The following is a 17,169-nucleotide window of genomic DNA, read 5'->3' on the forward strand; positions in this document are numbered from 1 at the left end:
GAGCCCTGTACCAACAGACCCCAGGATGAGGGGATGCAGGGCTGTGTGCCTATGGGCACACCTTGCCCTACACACAGCCAGTTTGAGGCAATTAACCACCAGCAAGGTACCAACATCTCCTTTTTGTGCTCCTCCAGTGACAGGGACAAGGCAATGCTTGTGTGGTAGGGTCTGGCCTCTCCACAGCTCCATTTTGGCCCTGTTTCCAGGGTATCCTACCTCATCCCTGCTGCAGAGGGGCTGCACTGATGCTGCCCATGCTGGGAATGAAGCACCAGGAGCTGCATTACCCCACTGCCTCACCAGCTGGCTCTGGAGTGAGATCCTCACCCTCTGCCACCCACCTCCACTCTTCTTCACCTCCCATTTCATTTGCTCCTCCTGTTCTTTGCTGCTTCTCCAGCCACCCCCTGCTTTCTCCTCCCCCTCTCTCACACATCCTACTCCACACTTGCTCTTGCGTTCGCATCTCCTCCTCCCAGCTCTCTCCATAATGCATTTCCTCCCTCCACATTTCACTTCTCCTGCTACCACCCTCCCTCTTTCTTTCAGATGGGTTTGGACCTCATGGACTCCAAGAAGAGAGATGCTGCCACCAACAAACTCCCCAGACAGGCAGGGAGCCTCTTCCCCTCCACCTCAGGGCTCTTCCCTCTCTTCAACACAAGCACCTCCATGTTGAACACCCCCCAAACTCTAGTCCCCCCCCTTCACTTATCTGAAGGGCAAGCACCTTAGGAAGGACACCTAAGCCAGAGCTGGCAAACAGCTTCTATAGCTACACCAGGCTGGATCCACACCTACCCCTGCAGAGTCCCAGGGATGCTACACACAGACGGCAGTCAGACTCTAAACTGGCTCAGACACAGACTCTGGAAGGGTGAGGGTGCAGGATGCCAGTGAGATGTGAAGAGGAGAAATGAAGGCCCTACATTGGAGGTGGCTCAGATCAGCAGGAGAGCTGGAGTAACCCAGCCCATCCACCTGGGAGTGCTCCTGCCCCTTCCACTCCAGACAGAGAACAAGTCCTCTGCAATCCAACCGTGCAAGCCCTGTATGACTCAGTCCTGCTTGTCTGGAAGATCCCTCTCACCCCATGACTCAGTGACAAGCGTGGCTCACAAGCAAGCCTTTTGGGAGCAGGTATAGATTAAATGCTCTCCTTGATGCTCCTTCAGCTCCCAGACTTGTCCCACCAGTGAGTCCTGGTACGTGGATGTCTGGAGCTCCCCAAGAGGTGTAGCAGGACCATGGGGGAGACTGCAGGAGACCAGCATGCACAGAGAGCAAGTGGGCTGCTCCAGCTTCAATAACTGATGGAAACAAGCAGAGCTACCATAGGACTGGGTCTACATCATCATCTTTTACAGCCTGAGACCACACAGAGAAGCGTCCTACCTCTCCCCTTGACAAACACCATCAGTCACATCAGAAGAGCCACGAGGGTTGGGGAGGAAGAGACAAGAGGAAAGGAGGGAGGCAGACCAAGTGCAGAGAGATAATAAAGAGAAGGAGATGGAAGCAAATATCAGATTTTGAGCAGGAACTACCTTTCTTGGACACTTTCCTCCCCTCCTTAACTGAGCTGTGTTTTTTAGTGGCTTTATGGGTGCTGGCAGCTTGCGGCACACAGGTGAGGTGCACGGGGAGTCCAGCGGCTGACATCAGAATAGCCATCATGCCTACAGTGGGTACGAGAGCGACATGCGGGAAGGGAACAACGGGGAGACACGTTCATTAACATCACCTTTAACCCTGCAAAAGGAAATCAAAAGATCAAACAAAACCAAAACCCAAGCCCTTGATTCAGAGGACATCAAACACCTGAGAGGCAGCGGGGTTGGGGTCAGCACAGGGACAGGATGCAGAGGCTTTCAGAGGGAGGAGCCCAGCAGCAAGTTGATGTAGGGAGATACAGGCACGAGTCTCACCCATGAGCCTCTGTGCTGGTGTGTGAACAGGAGCCTCCTCTGTGCCTTGGCTTTAGGGCTCTTTGGGTATTGAGCACGCTGTGGTGCAAAGTCCTGCTCACTGGAGCCCTGGAAGCAGCCCTGACGCTGGGGACATCACCCGTAACTCCTAATGGTTCTGCTCACTCCTCCCTGAAACTACAGGTTTCAACATCACCACACTGGCTGAACCCCTTAACTGCCTTCAAACACTGCAGCAATGTGGGGCTGCCCCACTGAACCCCCTGCCAAAGCAGCCTCCAACTCACCCCACACCATCTCCTCCCTGGCACATCAGTTTTCTCTAGCATCCCAGCTGCCATGCAACTCTCACACGCCCCATCCATCGCAGGCAGCTGTATTCATGGGATGCAGGTTGTTCAAGCTAATGAATCATTAAAAGGGACAGCCACTCCCTGCAGGTAAAATTGGCACAAAGAGAGCTACAGGACTGATCATGCTGATCTAATGATGCTTCCCTGTGAAAGAGAGGCTGGTTGCAAGTCTAAGCTAGCATATTGCTCTTCAGCTTCCACTCAGTAACACACCTGCCTCTGCTTTCCCAAGAAGTGAATTCCCACCTGCAACAGCATCATTAGAACTAAACCAAAACACTTATGGCTACAGACCAACACACAGCCTAAAACTCAGTGTTTCCCCAACAGCAGACCATGCAAAAAAACACATCCTAATGCTATGGCAACTCCTGCACAGGAATTCACAGCCAAAGCTGAGGTTTCTAAAGGTTTTCGTTTTCCAGTCAGGCTGGGAAAGGAAGGATCTAAAAGCACATTTGTTGAGGACAAAAATGAGGCACCTTGCCCACACACACAACTGAAAACCAAGCTGTGACAGGAAGCAGCAGCTTGGTGTGCAAGTGGTAAGGCTATTTTCTGCCTCAGCTATGCAACTGTAAGAACCTGTGCCTGGTGACTAGAAACCCCCCAAGCAAAGCCTGTGGCAATGCCTACAAGCAGAACTGTCCCTGCACAGCACTGACCACGTTTTGTACCTCCTTCATGTAAGGTCCAAGTACAATAAATATTCCAGAACCTGCTCACAGAATGTTGGGACTAGAAGGGATCTCTGGAGAGCACCCAGTCCATGCAGACACTGGGTCAGTACCCCTCACCCTGCTGACAGCACAGGGCTGTTCCCAGCACGTACAGCACAGGAGAGACCCTGTCATCAGTACAAGCCAGCAGGCCTCCAACCAAGCAGCAGATCCAGAAGTTTTCCAATCCAAATATCTTCCTTTAATTCTTGAACTAAAAGCCACAAGGCTATTCTGTGCTCTCAGCCTGGGCCTAAGCTAGCAGTCCTTCATTTACACCCACAAGCCTTAGGAGCTGAAGTGTTCCCATAACAAGAGCCACTTGGTTTTTGAATGAGTACAACTGAAACCCAGCAACAGCACCAAAGCTGCCACCACATACACCAGGCAGGGCCCTTCCTCTTTCAGCAGGTTAAAGGGCAGAAGCATGCAGTACCCATTCACACTGATTAGAGAACTTGGAGCAACAATATTCTTGCTTACCAAGATGCTGGAGGAGATCATAGAATGGTTTGGGTTGGAAGGAACCTTAAGCTCATCCAGTTCCAATCCCTGCCATGGGCAGGGACACCTCCCACTAGAGCAGGTTGCTCCAAGCTCCTGTGTCCAACCTGCACATCTCAAAGAGCTTGATCCCACCAAGCTGCAAAATGCAGTTCCCCAAAAGTAGTGCAGAAAAGGAGACCATGAACTTATCTCCATAAACCTGCTCCTAAGCAGTGCGATAGCACTGACTGCAGGGACTGACGTTTGAAAAGCAAGCCCACCTACACACAGCTGACTGATAGGCAAATGCAAACCTGATGCTTCCTTCTCAAGAGATCAATACTATCGAGCTAACACTAGCCCATTTCAGAGAGAAACATGACAGAAGCAGAGGCTGCACTGACTTCAGGCTCTTGATGCTGGTGGACAGAGCACTGCCTTCAAAAACCAAGTGAAGAGCATGAGCCACAGAACCTCAGCTGAGCGCAGTCACTCTAACACAGCCCCTCTCTACCTGGACTAACATGTCCAAACCTGCCTGCAAGCATCGTGAATCATCACAAGGAAAGTAAGGAATTAACTTGACAGCTTTCACTTTATGAGCTACAAATGCATCTACAACTCCACACATCACAGGGCAAGCGTGGGACCAGAACTACCAGAACCCAGTGTTCTCCCATGGACAAACTGGCCAAGAAAAGGTCATTTTCCACTTTTCCCTTCCACTGCCTTTGGAGAGACACAATGAATCATCTTGTGCAGATTCCAATCAAGACAGCATTCACACAGGGGATGTTCCAGTGTTACGTTGCTCTTCTGGCTCATCTCCCAACCCAGCAGCAATGTCTCCTTCAAACTTCTAATACAACACTGGAAATTTCAGCATCTACCGACCCTCCAGTGACAAGAGTCCCCACTAAGGGTATGTGCGTTCACAATGAGTGCCAAACCAATACATGGACACATCACCTCTGCAGATGGAGTCTCCAGTTCTGACCTGTGGACACAACCCTTTCAATTCACAACTTGTTGTAGGCATCCATGGAGTGATGTCAGGAACAAACGTGGCTCCAGACCTGGACAGATTCTCACCTGTATATGCAAAGGCCAAACTGCAACAAGATAAGCCTGCCCAAACCAAGACTACTTGGGGCATCCATGTGTTCTTGCTGCTCATTATTTACCCCAGGAGCTTGAGAAAGCACTATTTAATATGTTCCCACCTCCCACTGGCCACTGGGCTTCATCCCTGCAACGACTGCATGAGGGAAGAGACAGAGGGCCTTGCAAAACATCCTTTGGCTCCTGATCTGATCCTATGAGCACTCCAAGTTCTGCCTCAAAGCACCTATTAGGCCAGAAGCACATCACTGACTCCTTGGGGTACAATGAGTTTCGCTGGAGCTATGACAACATCCACCAGCTTTTCTCAGCCTGCTGTGCAAATAAGGACCTTTTGTAACATCCTGTGCAGAAGCTGAGTGTAGGAAAACACACCCTTACATAACATGATGAGCATTAACCACACACTTGCTCACATACCCAGTGTAACATAGCTCTGGTCACACACCTCATGCTGGTATGCCTTTGGTTCCAGTCCTGATTTAAGCAGGTAAAGAGGAAAGGGCAGAGCTTACCTTCAAATAACATGAGGTCTCAGAAAAGCATTGCTAATCAGTGCAACTATATCCACTAGCAAAGCTATTATGGTTAGGATGTTCCTAAAGACCCCAGCTCCAGGAAACATGCAGATGAGAAACACCTGGTTTCATTTAACAAAAAAGCTCATTTCCAGCCTTCATCTTAAAACCAGTATTAAAAGGGCCTTCATGTGTCTGCCTCATCCAACCCCAGCCCAACACACAGCACCTGAACTCCATTATTCCCAAGGGATTCTAGTCCAGCTGATCCTTCGCCACCACCACTGTGGTTCAGCAGTTTGCTTACACCTCTATTCTCCAATTTCACCATACTAACCAAACAGTCAGGGGAGGAAAAACAAAGCTTAAAGGGCAAGTTCCCACATGCACCTTGGAGCATTAAACCAGCAGAAAGCAAGGAAAAAGAAATCACGGTGCTGTTAGAAGAATCAGTGTTAGATCCCCAGGCAGTCATCACACAAACAAAACCCAGCTTCTCACTTGGAGCCACAGGATCCCTTGTTTCCTGTTTATCCACCAGAAGATGCCTCTGCATCCAAGAGATGCACCTGCAGCATTTCTCAACATCACCCATAAGATTCAAGGGGGTTGGCTTGCCTGCTTCAAACCAGAGGCAAAGCTGCTGAGAGGCATCTCAGGATGGAGACCAAGGGTTCCCAGCATAAAGCCTTCTTCAGTTCACATCTGAGACTGGCCTCTTTCCCCCATATCATCACAGAGCCCTTGGGTCCCCAGCCTTCCTACCTCAATGCTGAAGGAAGCAGTCATGCAGCAGGCAGCCTGTGTGTTAGAGAACAACCTGAACAATAAGGAACTGTCACACCATCTGCAGCATCTTAAATACGAGCAAAATACCACCTCCCAGAAGAGGTTCTGGAAGCAGAGTGGAAACAGGGAAAGAATGGGGCCTGAAGACCCAGCCAATTAATGTCTCAATACAATTTTGCTCTCTTACCAGAGCTCCTCTGCTTGCTTTTAACCAGAAACATCCCCAGAGATTTATTTCCCCTTTTTCCTCACTAACTTGTCCAGATCTTTCCTCTCTTTCTATGCAGTTGCAAGGACAGACTCTAATCCAAAGCTTGCTGCACCTCTGAGGTCTGTCACACCGGGCAGACAGCAGCACAGTGCCCATTCAAAGCTGTGTCCTATGGGGACCTGGATCTGAAGGAGATGCTGGCTCCAGGGAGTTGTTCTGACCATGCTCAGCCCATGCACTCTGCACTCCCCCTGTAACCCTGTGCCTCTCACTAGCTGCCCTGTGGAGAGCTACAGATGACTACAATGAATAATGATCCCCTCTTTTGCACCCCCAGCCTCCAACAACAGAGATACCCATTAGAAGCTTCACCTTTTCATTTAACTTCATTAAATGGCAGCAAAAGGCTTATTTGGGGCTTTCCTGCAGCCTTTTGTACCTAAACATGGACCATGTGCATTCACCTCTTCCAAATTAACACGTGATGACTTGTATGTGCAGAATGAGATCACAGTTAGCAACATGAACACAGCCTGGATTCACCAGGGCTCCTCAGCTCTGTGCTGCAGGCACCTTCATGTGATTAAGCACCTAATTACACAGTCAGTGCTAACAGCCAGGGGATGAAATCCAGAGCCTTTATAAGCAAGGGGAGTCCTGCTCAGGACACCCACTTCGACTGTATGCATCATTTCCACAAAGGCTAATTTACTAACAGGGAGACAGATGGGCTGCATGCTGCCAGATGCCACCCAGTGTTAGTCTTTATGCAGTGCTCATTTGGCTATAGAGACATGCAAGGCACAGTTTTCATCAGATGACTGGAAACATCAGTCCTGGGTATCGTTTTGAGGCAAGGTAAAAGCCTGACACTCGAGACCAGACCAAACACCACCACACTGCCTGGGATAAAGTGGTAACCGCAGTGAGAATGCAACTACTTCCACTTGCTCAGGAGCAAAGTTCAGTGTCCAAGGAGCTAATAACATCAATAGACCATGCATGGACAAGAGCCAGAGGAAGGAGAGGGTTAACAGATCAAGCATAGTGGCTGAAAGTGACAGAGAAAACACCATACATCAGGTCTTTCCCACTCCTCAACCCCCAGGTTACACTATGACTTCAAGTGCGCAGTCAATGGCAGTATGGAGAAGACATCTGCTTTCAGCAGAACACCCCTACCCCCAGGCACCACCACACCAGGGCCCTGGTGCTGCTAAGTCAGAACAGAGCATATCCCACTGACAGCTTTCGGCATGGAAAGGCTTCCACTGCAAGCTGCAAGAGGTTTCATTTGCATGGCAGCACCATTTCATGTTTAACAGGAAAATCTACTCTGAAAAGGAGCATTGAAAAGTGGCACTTTCACCCCCCCCAGGCATACTCCTGTGTGTATTTAGTATTGTATTCACAGGCTTGGATGATAACAAGCAAACCTGTATTCTGCTGCCACAGGAGGCAATGTCTGATTCAACCTGCAGCCCCTCCTTTCCCCCCAAAACATCACAATCATTTCTTTAGCCTGAAAACCATCTGAGCTTTTTTAACACAGCCACGCTAAAAAAAAAGTGATATTTAAAACCACACATCACCTCACTCCTCCCTTTGGCTTTAAAAAGCAGGAGCAAGTAACAAGTAGGACTGAGCTTGATCCATGTGCTCCCCCCTTGCTACCTGCTCATCCACGGCAGAAGATGAGTACCCAGCCCTCAAATAAACCCACTCATCTTGAGAGCCTCAGGACCAGCTCCAATGAGAAAAGCAATTCCTAAGGCTTGACCATCCCATTCTCCCCACATTTACCACTGTCTTTGGGCCTAAAACCTAAAATGCCAGCAGCATTGCAGGCTCTGGCTAAAAACTAACAAAGGAGAGGAAGTGCCACAGGAAGTTGAACCACTTGATTGCTCACACAACCCTACAGACAGAGCAAGTAAAGCAGAGCTGGATCCTTACCTGCCAGGGCCTGGTTCACCTTGCTGGGTTTGGGCATCTTGACAGGCAGGGCTGGGGCACTGGAGAGGAAAACAAAGGGACAAGCTCAACAGCACAACTCCACCACCACCAAAACAGCAATGCACTGATCCCTCCTGGCTAAATAACAGGACTAATTGCTCTGATGAACCCCAGCTGAAACCCCCACCCAGGCCCTGGTCCAGCACCTACATGTAAGGAGCCCAGAGCTACCTAATAGGTTTACTCATCTCCAAGGTGGATTTCAGACCTATGTAGTTCCATGCAGCCCCATCTCTTCCTAGCTGGATGATGGTCTTGAGTCACGTCTTGCTTGGGGCATATTGGTAGACCCTGTTGTCAGCTCACTGCTCTTGATCCCATGATGCTTCCATACAAAGCTTTCTGTGAGCAGCTGACCATGGAATCTTAAATCCTTCAGGTAACTTGGTGTCCAGCCAGAGAAACACTACTGGCCAGAGCATAAACCCCCATGCTGTATGAGAGGCTACAGCTGCACAGATCAAAGGAAGCAAGAGCATCCCCACTGCTTTCCAGATGGGGAAACTGAGGCAGGGAAAGGCCAAGAAAGAGCTGTAGCCCTGGGATGAACAGAATGAAGCTGTGTGCATCCAAGGGCTTAATGCAAGGTGTGGGAATGAAGAAAGGTTGAAAGAGACTTTTGGCACCAACCTTCCTTTGGAAATCAAGAGGATTTGGACATCAAACATCCCCATCAGGTTTCTAACCTACTTGTTTTGGCAGCAGTTCCCAGCACTGGCAGCTGTACTGCAAGTTAGTTTGGGATATGTGGGCAGCCAGGGCCATGCAATTAGCTGACGGCAGGAATTAGGAAGGAACAGATGAGCATGAAAGCTGATGAGGGGGTCAGTAAAAGAGAAAACAGCCTGGATCTACATGAGCAGAGCAGGAGTGTCTGAAATCCAACAGGCTGGCACTGAGAAGTCACCCACAGACTTCATCTCAGGTGGTGTGTGCATCTGGGATGGATGCAGGCTCATGTGCATCACTGCAGTTAACACATGATGCATTCAGACAACCAACTCCAAGGTCCCCCCAGATTACATCAAACCTGGCCAACTTCTTAGGAACTCACTTAGAGATTAAGGTGGTCAGTCTTGGGTGAGATGGTTTAGTGTGAGGTGTCCCTGCCCATGGCAGGGGGGTTGGAACTAGATGATCTTAAGGTCCTTCCCAACCCTAACTGTTTTAGGATTCTAAGTGCCTAAATGCCATCCACTGTCTAGGGGGAACCTAATGCTCTCCAGCTGGGATGCAAGTGGATTCTCTCTACTGTGCCCACAAAAGCTTCCCAGAGAGAGATCCCTCCTTTCAGCCTTGCTAAATTCCATGACAATGACCAGAGCTGAAGAGATTTGTCCTCACAACACGGACCCATCCCCACCTCCCTCCTCTCCTACCTGCTGCGGTTTGAAATGGGTTCCCAACCACACACGTGCTGAGCTTGCTGAAGAACCCCCCGGGCAAGGATGCAGGGCTTGATGCTGCACTGACAGCCTGGCCAAGAGACCGGCTCTTCCAGACCCTTAAAAAGCTCCCCAGACCGCAGAGGTTTCCCTTCTGTCTCTTTCAAAGACTGTGCTTTCCCCTCTGCTGCCCCTAATTTTGCAATGTCAAATGATGCAATGGGTTGTTCTCGCTATGGCCCAATTCAAACCCACCGAACACAGTGGAAATCCTCCCTTTGGTTTCAAATCACATGCTGTGACTCCTCTTTATGAGTTTTCTCTTTCCTGATTCAGCCTCTTTCTCAGGTGTTTTCCTCCTCTTTCTCTGTCTCATCCCTTTGCTTCATTTTTGTTCCTATGACCCTCTTCAGATCCAGTAACAGTGCTGCCCCCTCTCCAGCTGCATTCAAGGCTGGGTTTTCAGGACCAGATAATGTAAAGGAACTCAAGAACTGCTCCCCAAAATCACAAAGGCACTGGGCTCCCTTCCCTCCTCCAACTGAGCAGCCAAGAAGCCAACATGATGCTGGGCACCCCCTAACCCAGCCTCTGACCCTGCGCATGACTGATGCTGAAGAGCTTGTGCTTCACCATCACACCGCGAAGCACACCAGCCACCTTGGGTGCTTTCACTTCCCCATGGAAGGCAAAACCACACCAGAGCCCAAAGCTGAACCTGCTGCTGTGCTAGGAGAGCAGATGGGCAGTGGGGGATCCTTCCAGGGGTCTGGAACAAGGGTCCTTACACCTGAGGGTGAAGATAGCAAACCCAGGGCTGCTCTGGGAAGGGGATCACTGGTAATTCCAAAAGACCACCAGGGAAATTCTTCACTCCTTTCAATTCCAAGTTACCCAGCAATTAGAGCTTCCACAGACTTTTCCTGATTTCAGCTGGGATTGATTTTATTCCTACTAACTGTGTTTTGGATTTACTGCGAGAATAGTGTTGGTAACACACGGATGGTTTAGGTGTTGCTGAGCAGGGCTTACACCAAGTCAAGGCCTTTTCAGCTTCTCATACCATCCTGTCAGCAAGGAGCAATTACATTGTGCATCACTAGGTTTGGATATTATAATTCTTTTCATCATCATCATTATTATTATTTTACTATTATTATTTTCCTTCCCTTTTCTGTCCTACTAAATTGTCTTTATCTCAACCCACAGATTCTATTTCATTCTCCTTCCAGTTCTTTCCCCCATCCCATGCAGGGGCAAGTGAATGAGTGGCTGTGTGGGGTTTAACTGCCTGCTGGGTTAAACCACGACAGAAGTGAGGAGAGCCCTTGAGATTTGCACAGGAAATAGATAAGCAATTGATGCACTTGCAAGCAATCCAGTGTGGGAAGCTGCAACTGCACTGCAGACGAATTACTCTTCATCAGCCACCAAACAGCCACTGATGGGCTGCACCCCTGGTGTGAAGGCAAAGTGTGTCGGCTCTGAGTGCTGGAGGCTTTTTAAGCCAACTGATGTGATGAAGGAGAAACCAAGTCCTTGTTACTCCACGTGGGCTGAACACAGGCACATTCAGTTAGCAGCATCTCAGCTAACATCACAGCAGGATGTGCTGACCCATCCGCTTGACACCGTGTGAGCGCACCGTGATTCCTCTTACATCTGTAGAAAGCCCAGCTGTGGGGCTGATGAAACCAAGGGAAATGCACAGTGCGTGGAGGTACCTCTGCCACAGCCCTGCCTAGGGAGATCTGCAGCCACAGGGCACGGGAGGAAGTGTTGTCACATCAGGAAAGGTGCAGAAACACTACTCGCAGCCTGCCCTGCGTCTGAAATGGGGCTTTTTGGAGGAAGAAGGGGAAGAGATGAGAAGGAAAGAGATTGCTGTCGTAGTATAACATAGGCTGTGCCTCAACTCCAAAAGCAAGGTGCCAGCAGCACGAACACACACATTTAACCCATCAGCTCAGACCCAAACTACTCCAGCATCCCCATGCCAGCACTGGCTGCCTGGGAAAAGCTGAAGCCAGGCCAGGGTATGGTCCTTTTGATTTACTCAACCCAGGCTCAGTGAGGAGAAAACAGGATGCAGGCAGGGTGGAGAGGGTCTGGGGTGAGGGAGATCTGAAGAGCATCAGTGCAAGAGCAAGCACTGCAGTGCAGAGGGATGGGAGGGATCCACCAAGATGCCTGCTCCTGCTCATAGGGGACACTTCTACCCCGTTAGTGCCTTTGGGTCCCAGCCAAACGTCCAGGCTGCGCTTGCAACACCTGAAAGTCAATGCCTGCATTCCCTGAATGTCTCCTGGGATTGATTCCTCCTCCCTGGTCCAGTTCTGTCCTGCAGCTCCTGCTCTCCCACTGCTCTATGTACTGGATGTGACTGAGCTCACAAGGGATCACGAGGCTGTGAAGGGGATGCAAAATAAGACACTGTCCTCAAAGATTCAGCAAGGGGATCCTGAGGAGGTTTCCCATCAGCAGCTTCCAGGCAATCTGCTCTGGGGACAGGCAGGGCAGGCTGTATTTCAGCATGACAAAACCACTCACTTCTCCATGATTTCAAGATCCTGCAACACCAGTGAGACAGCAAAGCACAAGACCAAAGAGGAAGCTGCCACTTCAAACACTGGTCAGCCAGGTTGGAGCTGAACATCACCCAAGCTGAAGATACCTACCATCCTAATGGAGCAGAAGTAGGGAAGTCCGAGTTGTTACTCACACTCTTCACCTGATACAGCCCTTTCTTCCCTCCTCTCCATTCACACCAGCCAACAGGCCACATATTCCTATACTGCAGCATCTTTGTAGCACTCTTGACAGCCAACACTTCCCTCAGATTAGGGCTGTATCCCATTAATGTGAGGCACCCAAAGGTCTAATCCCCTTCTCAGATTTGAATGTCAATGACACTAATGACCATACAGCAGTTTCTCCCCTACTTTTCTTCTCAAGGTGCCAAACCTAAGACCAAATCCCTCTAAAGAAGGGTGCAATGCATGCAGCCATGGGATCATGGCTTTGCTCCTGGCACCAAGCAGAGGAGGTTCCCCCGATCCTACTTGGGAAGAGTGCCTGGCAGCAGAACAATCATGGCTCACAGAGGGCTGAGGACAAGTCAGAATGGGCCCAGCAGAACCAGCACTGAGCAGAACACTCTTCCCACCCCCAAGGAGCTCATGGATGTGCTTAGGGAGAACACTGAGAGATGCACAGGAGGAGAAAGGAAAAGGAAAGGCCCTGCCCAAGTTCTGATCCCTTGGTTACACCTCCAGATCCTATAAAACATTCACTGTGGGTCATTCCCCACGGGAGATTTGCAGGTACAGCACCAGATCCTTCTTAGGAACACCACAGTACTCCAAGCATCCTTCCCCAGTCCCCAGGACTCCCATTACCCATGGTCTTACATCAAAGCCAAACCTCTAAGCTGCCTGCCTTATTTGCAGGTACAACCTAGACCAGCACCAAAGCCATGCAAGCTCAGAGGGACCATGAGAGCTACAGTGGGGATTTTTCTGGCTGGGGCACTAATATATCCCCCTGAATATTGCTTCCTGCAGCTTTACCTGCTCACATAACAAGCAGGGCATTCCTTACTGTGTTTCAGTGCCCTTCTCTGTAATTACACAGCACAGGGCATGCAATAAGGTAGTTCTTGCCCCAGGGATGGATGCTTCCCTGTGTGGGATGGGAAGGATCATGCCAGGAGGTGGCTGGGAGCTGACCCCTGGTTCCCAGATCCAGTTAACACCACTGATATAAGGACCAACCCTTGCCATGACACGCTGCATCTGCAGCTCTCAGCACTGTCTGTGAGGCAGGCTGGATTCATTAACTGTGTTTAATACACCAGAGGAAAATCATGCACCAAGCAGCAGAATAACTTGCTCACAAGTATTTAATGCATTAGCAGCACAGCCAAGGATATTAGCATCTATTTAAGCCTTGGCATGCCTGTCAGGGTTTTCCAGTGTCTCTGACCCTTTCGAGAGCACAGGGAAATTAAACCTGCATTTTGAAGTGCTGGAGTTTCACCCCCTCACTCCAACATCCACCCTCCAGCAAGCAGGAAATCCATTCAATCACTGCCAACGCCACAGAAGCCCAGGCATGCCTGTGCTGCACTAACAGCACCGGGGGCTGTTCTGGCCTGCCTATTAGAAGTAACTGTCACCACCACACAGGGAGTTAGGCAGCTTTCCAGGAGGAACTACAGCTCTTTCTCAGCTCCACAGGAGAGATGTTTGCTTCAGTGCTGCCCATTTTAGCTGCCTCCCCTAAACCAATTGAGGGTACATAACTGCACCGTGGATCAGGCTCTCCCTAATAGCATTTGAGCCCTTCCTGCTCTGAGGCAGGAGCTGGGGCATCCCTGCAAGCTTTATGAAGATAAGCACTTCTGTAAACCCAAGTAATCCGCTAGGGCTGCTTTGGAGCCAAAAGCTGCAGGGTGAGCACAACCTTTATTAGACACTAGAGAATCCACCGCGGCCCACTGCTTCCTTCCCTTCAGTCCGTGAGTATAGGCCAGCACAGGAATTGCACATCACAGCTAGGAGGAATGCTGGATGCAGACAGAAACTCATATAACATAATTAGTGCAGGATAATTAGTGCTTCATCATCACTGCCACAAAGGCTGCAGGAGGAATGAGGGCAGCAACTGGGAGAGAAGGGAATTAAGCACCGATCCAAGTGCAGCTGAGGCAGGAAGATGGGGAACCTCAGGGGTAAAACAACCCAGGAATGTTCTGGGCTTAGGAATTAAACAAAGCACATGGTTAGAGCTGGCTACTCAGGTTTCCTCCTAATTCACAGAAATGGGAGTATTTTGTGCTGGAGCATGGGTTTCACGAGCCTGAGCCTGTAACCCCAGCCAGGAGCTATTACAGCCACCCAGCGGCACTCCCAGCACAGGGGTGACAGGGAAAAGCCATCTCAGGCTGTCAGCTGGTGCTGATAAAGGCCTTTCACATACAGCATTACAGAGGAAGATAGAGATTGCCCCCCTGTGTGCATGTGTCTGTCTGGCAGGGAGAAAGGAGAGCAGCCCTGGCCAAAGCTAATGCAAAGGACTGGAGATCCAGACATCATCCATCATCCATGAAGAGCTTCCCATGCACTTCTTTGTTCTGCCCTTCACTGGGGTCCTTTTGGGTGAGCCCCCAGCTGCTGCATCCCTCCGGGCTCAGCACATGGCCATGGGTTGGATGTGTGAACCACACATGCTCCTGTGGTGGGTATGGAAAAGAGAGGCTTCCATAGATACTGCTAGTGGAAACATCAGGGTTAAGGAACAGAAAGGGAGCTGTAGACATAAAGACCATCCTGCCTGCAAAACCACCTCCTGATGGGCCCTGTAGACAGACAAGCGCCCATCAGCATCCCCATGTCTTGGCCAGGCTGGGGGTCTGCCAAGGGTTCACATCACACTCGCCCTCTCCTTGGGGCATGTTCTGCTGTGCCCAGCAAAGATTTAACCACACAATGCCTTCACAGGGCTGCTGCATCAACCCAGCACAAGCTCTGCCAGCAATACCTGCTGCAGGGTTTAACCCTCCAACTGTCCCAGCAGCAAACAGGACCCAGCCCAGCAGGCTGCCAGGACTATGGCCTCCCCAGCATCCTAGCTGGGCTCGTCCTGGCTGTCCCTCTCCTCCCAGTCAGCATCATCTGTGCCATGGGCTCAGTTTATGGTGAGAGGACCGTGCTTCAAACATCTCCCATCCTTCCTTTCAGGACATCAGTAGCATACAACATACCCAGACCCAATGGGCTCCAGAGAGGCTCCTGGCACAACTGGTGCAGAATCTGGTCTTCCTTTTTAATCCTCCCACTCTGAGAGTCCCTGTGCAAATCACACAGAGGCCTGGGCAAGGATGGGGGCTCCAGGCAGCCCCATGCACTGACCAGTGGCTCCTGCAAGAGGGGGAATTTGGCAGCTTCTTCAATAGTCTTCCTGGGGGCTCCTGCAGACAGTACCGAGCTCTGATTTTCAGCCCTACTAGAAAGAAACTGAAACAGAGAAGCATTTTGGATGCTTAAGATGCCCCAAAACACCACTAGGTGCCAAGAAAGCACCCAAAAAAGACCGTGAGAAAGAAGAACAGGATAGTAGAAGTCATTTCACTCACATGACCCTGAAAAGGGAAAGTCCTGAGAGATACAACACTAAGGAAGATACCTCCAGATTCACCACCTTAAAACGCAAATGAGATTCAAACCTCAAACCCCTGTGCCTGATGTAATCAGCAGAATGTGCTTTCAACCCCCTCCTTCATCTCTTATCTCTATGTACTTGGGGTAGCTTGGACAGGTAAATCAGCCCTGGCAAGTTCCCCTCTGGTTATTCAGGTGCTCACACAGCGGTTCAGCGGCTGGATTATGGAGGGTGAAATGCCTATACTGCTTTGTACACTGCCAGCCATTTACAGAGGGAGCAGTCACACAGCCCTTGCTTGGTCCCCAGTTTAATGCTGGCAGACACTAGGTGCAAGTATTATCATAGAAGGGCCACAAAGACCTCTGCTAGCAAAGGCTTGCACACAGGAGGAGTCAGGGGGATCTGGCTTGATTTGGATGTCCAGGCTTCACAGAGGCCAGCCTACAAGAATAAGGAGGGAAGTGCCTCACTTCCCAAGGGTGACACTGATCTCCCCCAGCTCAAAATCCCTGCTAGAGCCCAGTGCTGCAGCCCCACTCTATCCCAGAGGGAGTAACTGTGCCATGGAGAGGAGCTGAGCTGTCAGAACATGAGACTCTGCTTTTCACCTAGGTGGCAAGAGCTGAAAGGTCTGAAGTGAAGCCCTTCCTCCCACACTGGTAAGGCGTAAGCACAACCCTTCCTCAGCTCCAGCCGCTCGGATGGGAGCTCAAATCCATGCTGTGACAGTGTCAGTCCTGTCAGAAAAGAGCCAGGGTTGCTGAAGAAAGATGAAGGGAAAGGACAAGGCAAAAGCTGCACAAGGCAAAGCTCAGCTGGATTTCAGACCACTTACAATCCTGCTTGTGCTTCCTGACCTCCAACATCACAACAGCACCTCAACATGTGCAAAATGAACTTCTTCCATGCTTATCCAGTGGCATCTCTGCATCAGCACTGATGAATAGCCTGGACACTACTCAAACTGTTAGTGTCACCCCATGGATCTCAGAGAGGGGTCGATACGGTTCAAGGTATCAAAGGAAGGGGAAAGTGAATTACTGGTTTGGTTTTCTAAACATCATCACAATGGATTTTAACAGCCCTTGATCAAATCCATGACTTTGGGCAGTTTTGGTGTGGGTTTTCCTGATGTTCACCTTAAAAGTGTCCAACATGGAATTGCTGATTTTGTCAGAGGTCTCAGTCACACACAGCGAGCCCTGTGTTCCCTCCTTGAAGGGGAAGAGCTTTGAACACGGAGAAGTTTTCCACTCTATGCTTACTGCCTATTTTGAATTAAATAAGGGTGTCCACAAATCCCCTGTTCATTCACTCAGACCCCTCAAAGCTGTATTTAAGTGTAACCTGTAACACCACCAACCACTATTAGTTCTCTTGTATCTGCCGAATCACAACCTGACTCCTTTCTCCAGTGGTTCAGGGAGAGAAGAAGACAGGGGCTATATTTCAAGTGGGAGAAAAGGAAAGGAAA

The 17,169-nt window shown here is 50.1% G+C and overlaps 1 protein-coding gene across 5 annotated transcripts in view; it reads right to left on the reverse strand.

The window, feature by feature from the left end:
* The window catches only part of DTX2 (deltex E3 ubiquitin ligase 2), a 37,134-nt gene that overhangs the window by 9,213 nt on the left and 10,752 nt on the right, over positions 1-17,169 (reverse strand). For 3 of the 5 annotated variants that reach the window (XM_061470420.1, XM_061470422.1, XM_061470419.1), the window contains exons 4-5: positions 8,086-8,144; positions 1,551-1,682 (exon numbers count right to left, since the gene is read on the reverse strand). In XM_061470420.1, the coding sequence (XP_061326404.1) occupies positions 1,551-1,682; positions 8,086-8,144 (191 nt within the window). The remainder of the gene's footprint in view (positions 1-1,550; positions 1,683-8,085; positions 8,145-17,169) is intronic. The other 2 variants (XM_061470424.1, XM_061470423.1) reach the window with 1 other exon arrangement.

Source organism: Pezoporus flaviventris, unplaced genomic scaffold (genome assembly GCF_033815535.1).
Source record: "Pezoporus flaviventris isolate CSIRO_AGI_PZ_B2104156 unplaced genomic scaffold, CSIRO_AGI_Pfla_v1 ptg000063l, whole genome shotgun sequence".
Classification (NCBI taxonomy): Eukaryota; Metazoa; Chordata; class Aves; order Psittaciformes; family Psittacidae; genus Pezoporus; species Pezoporus flaviventris.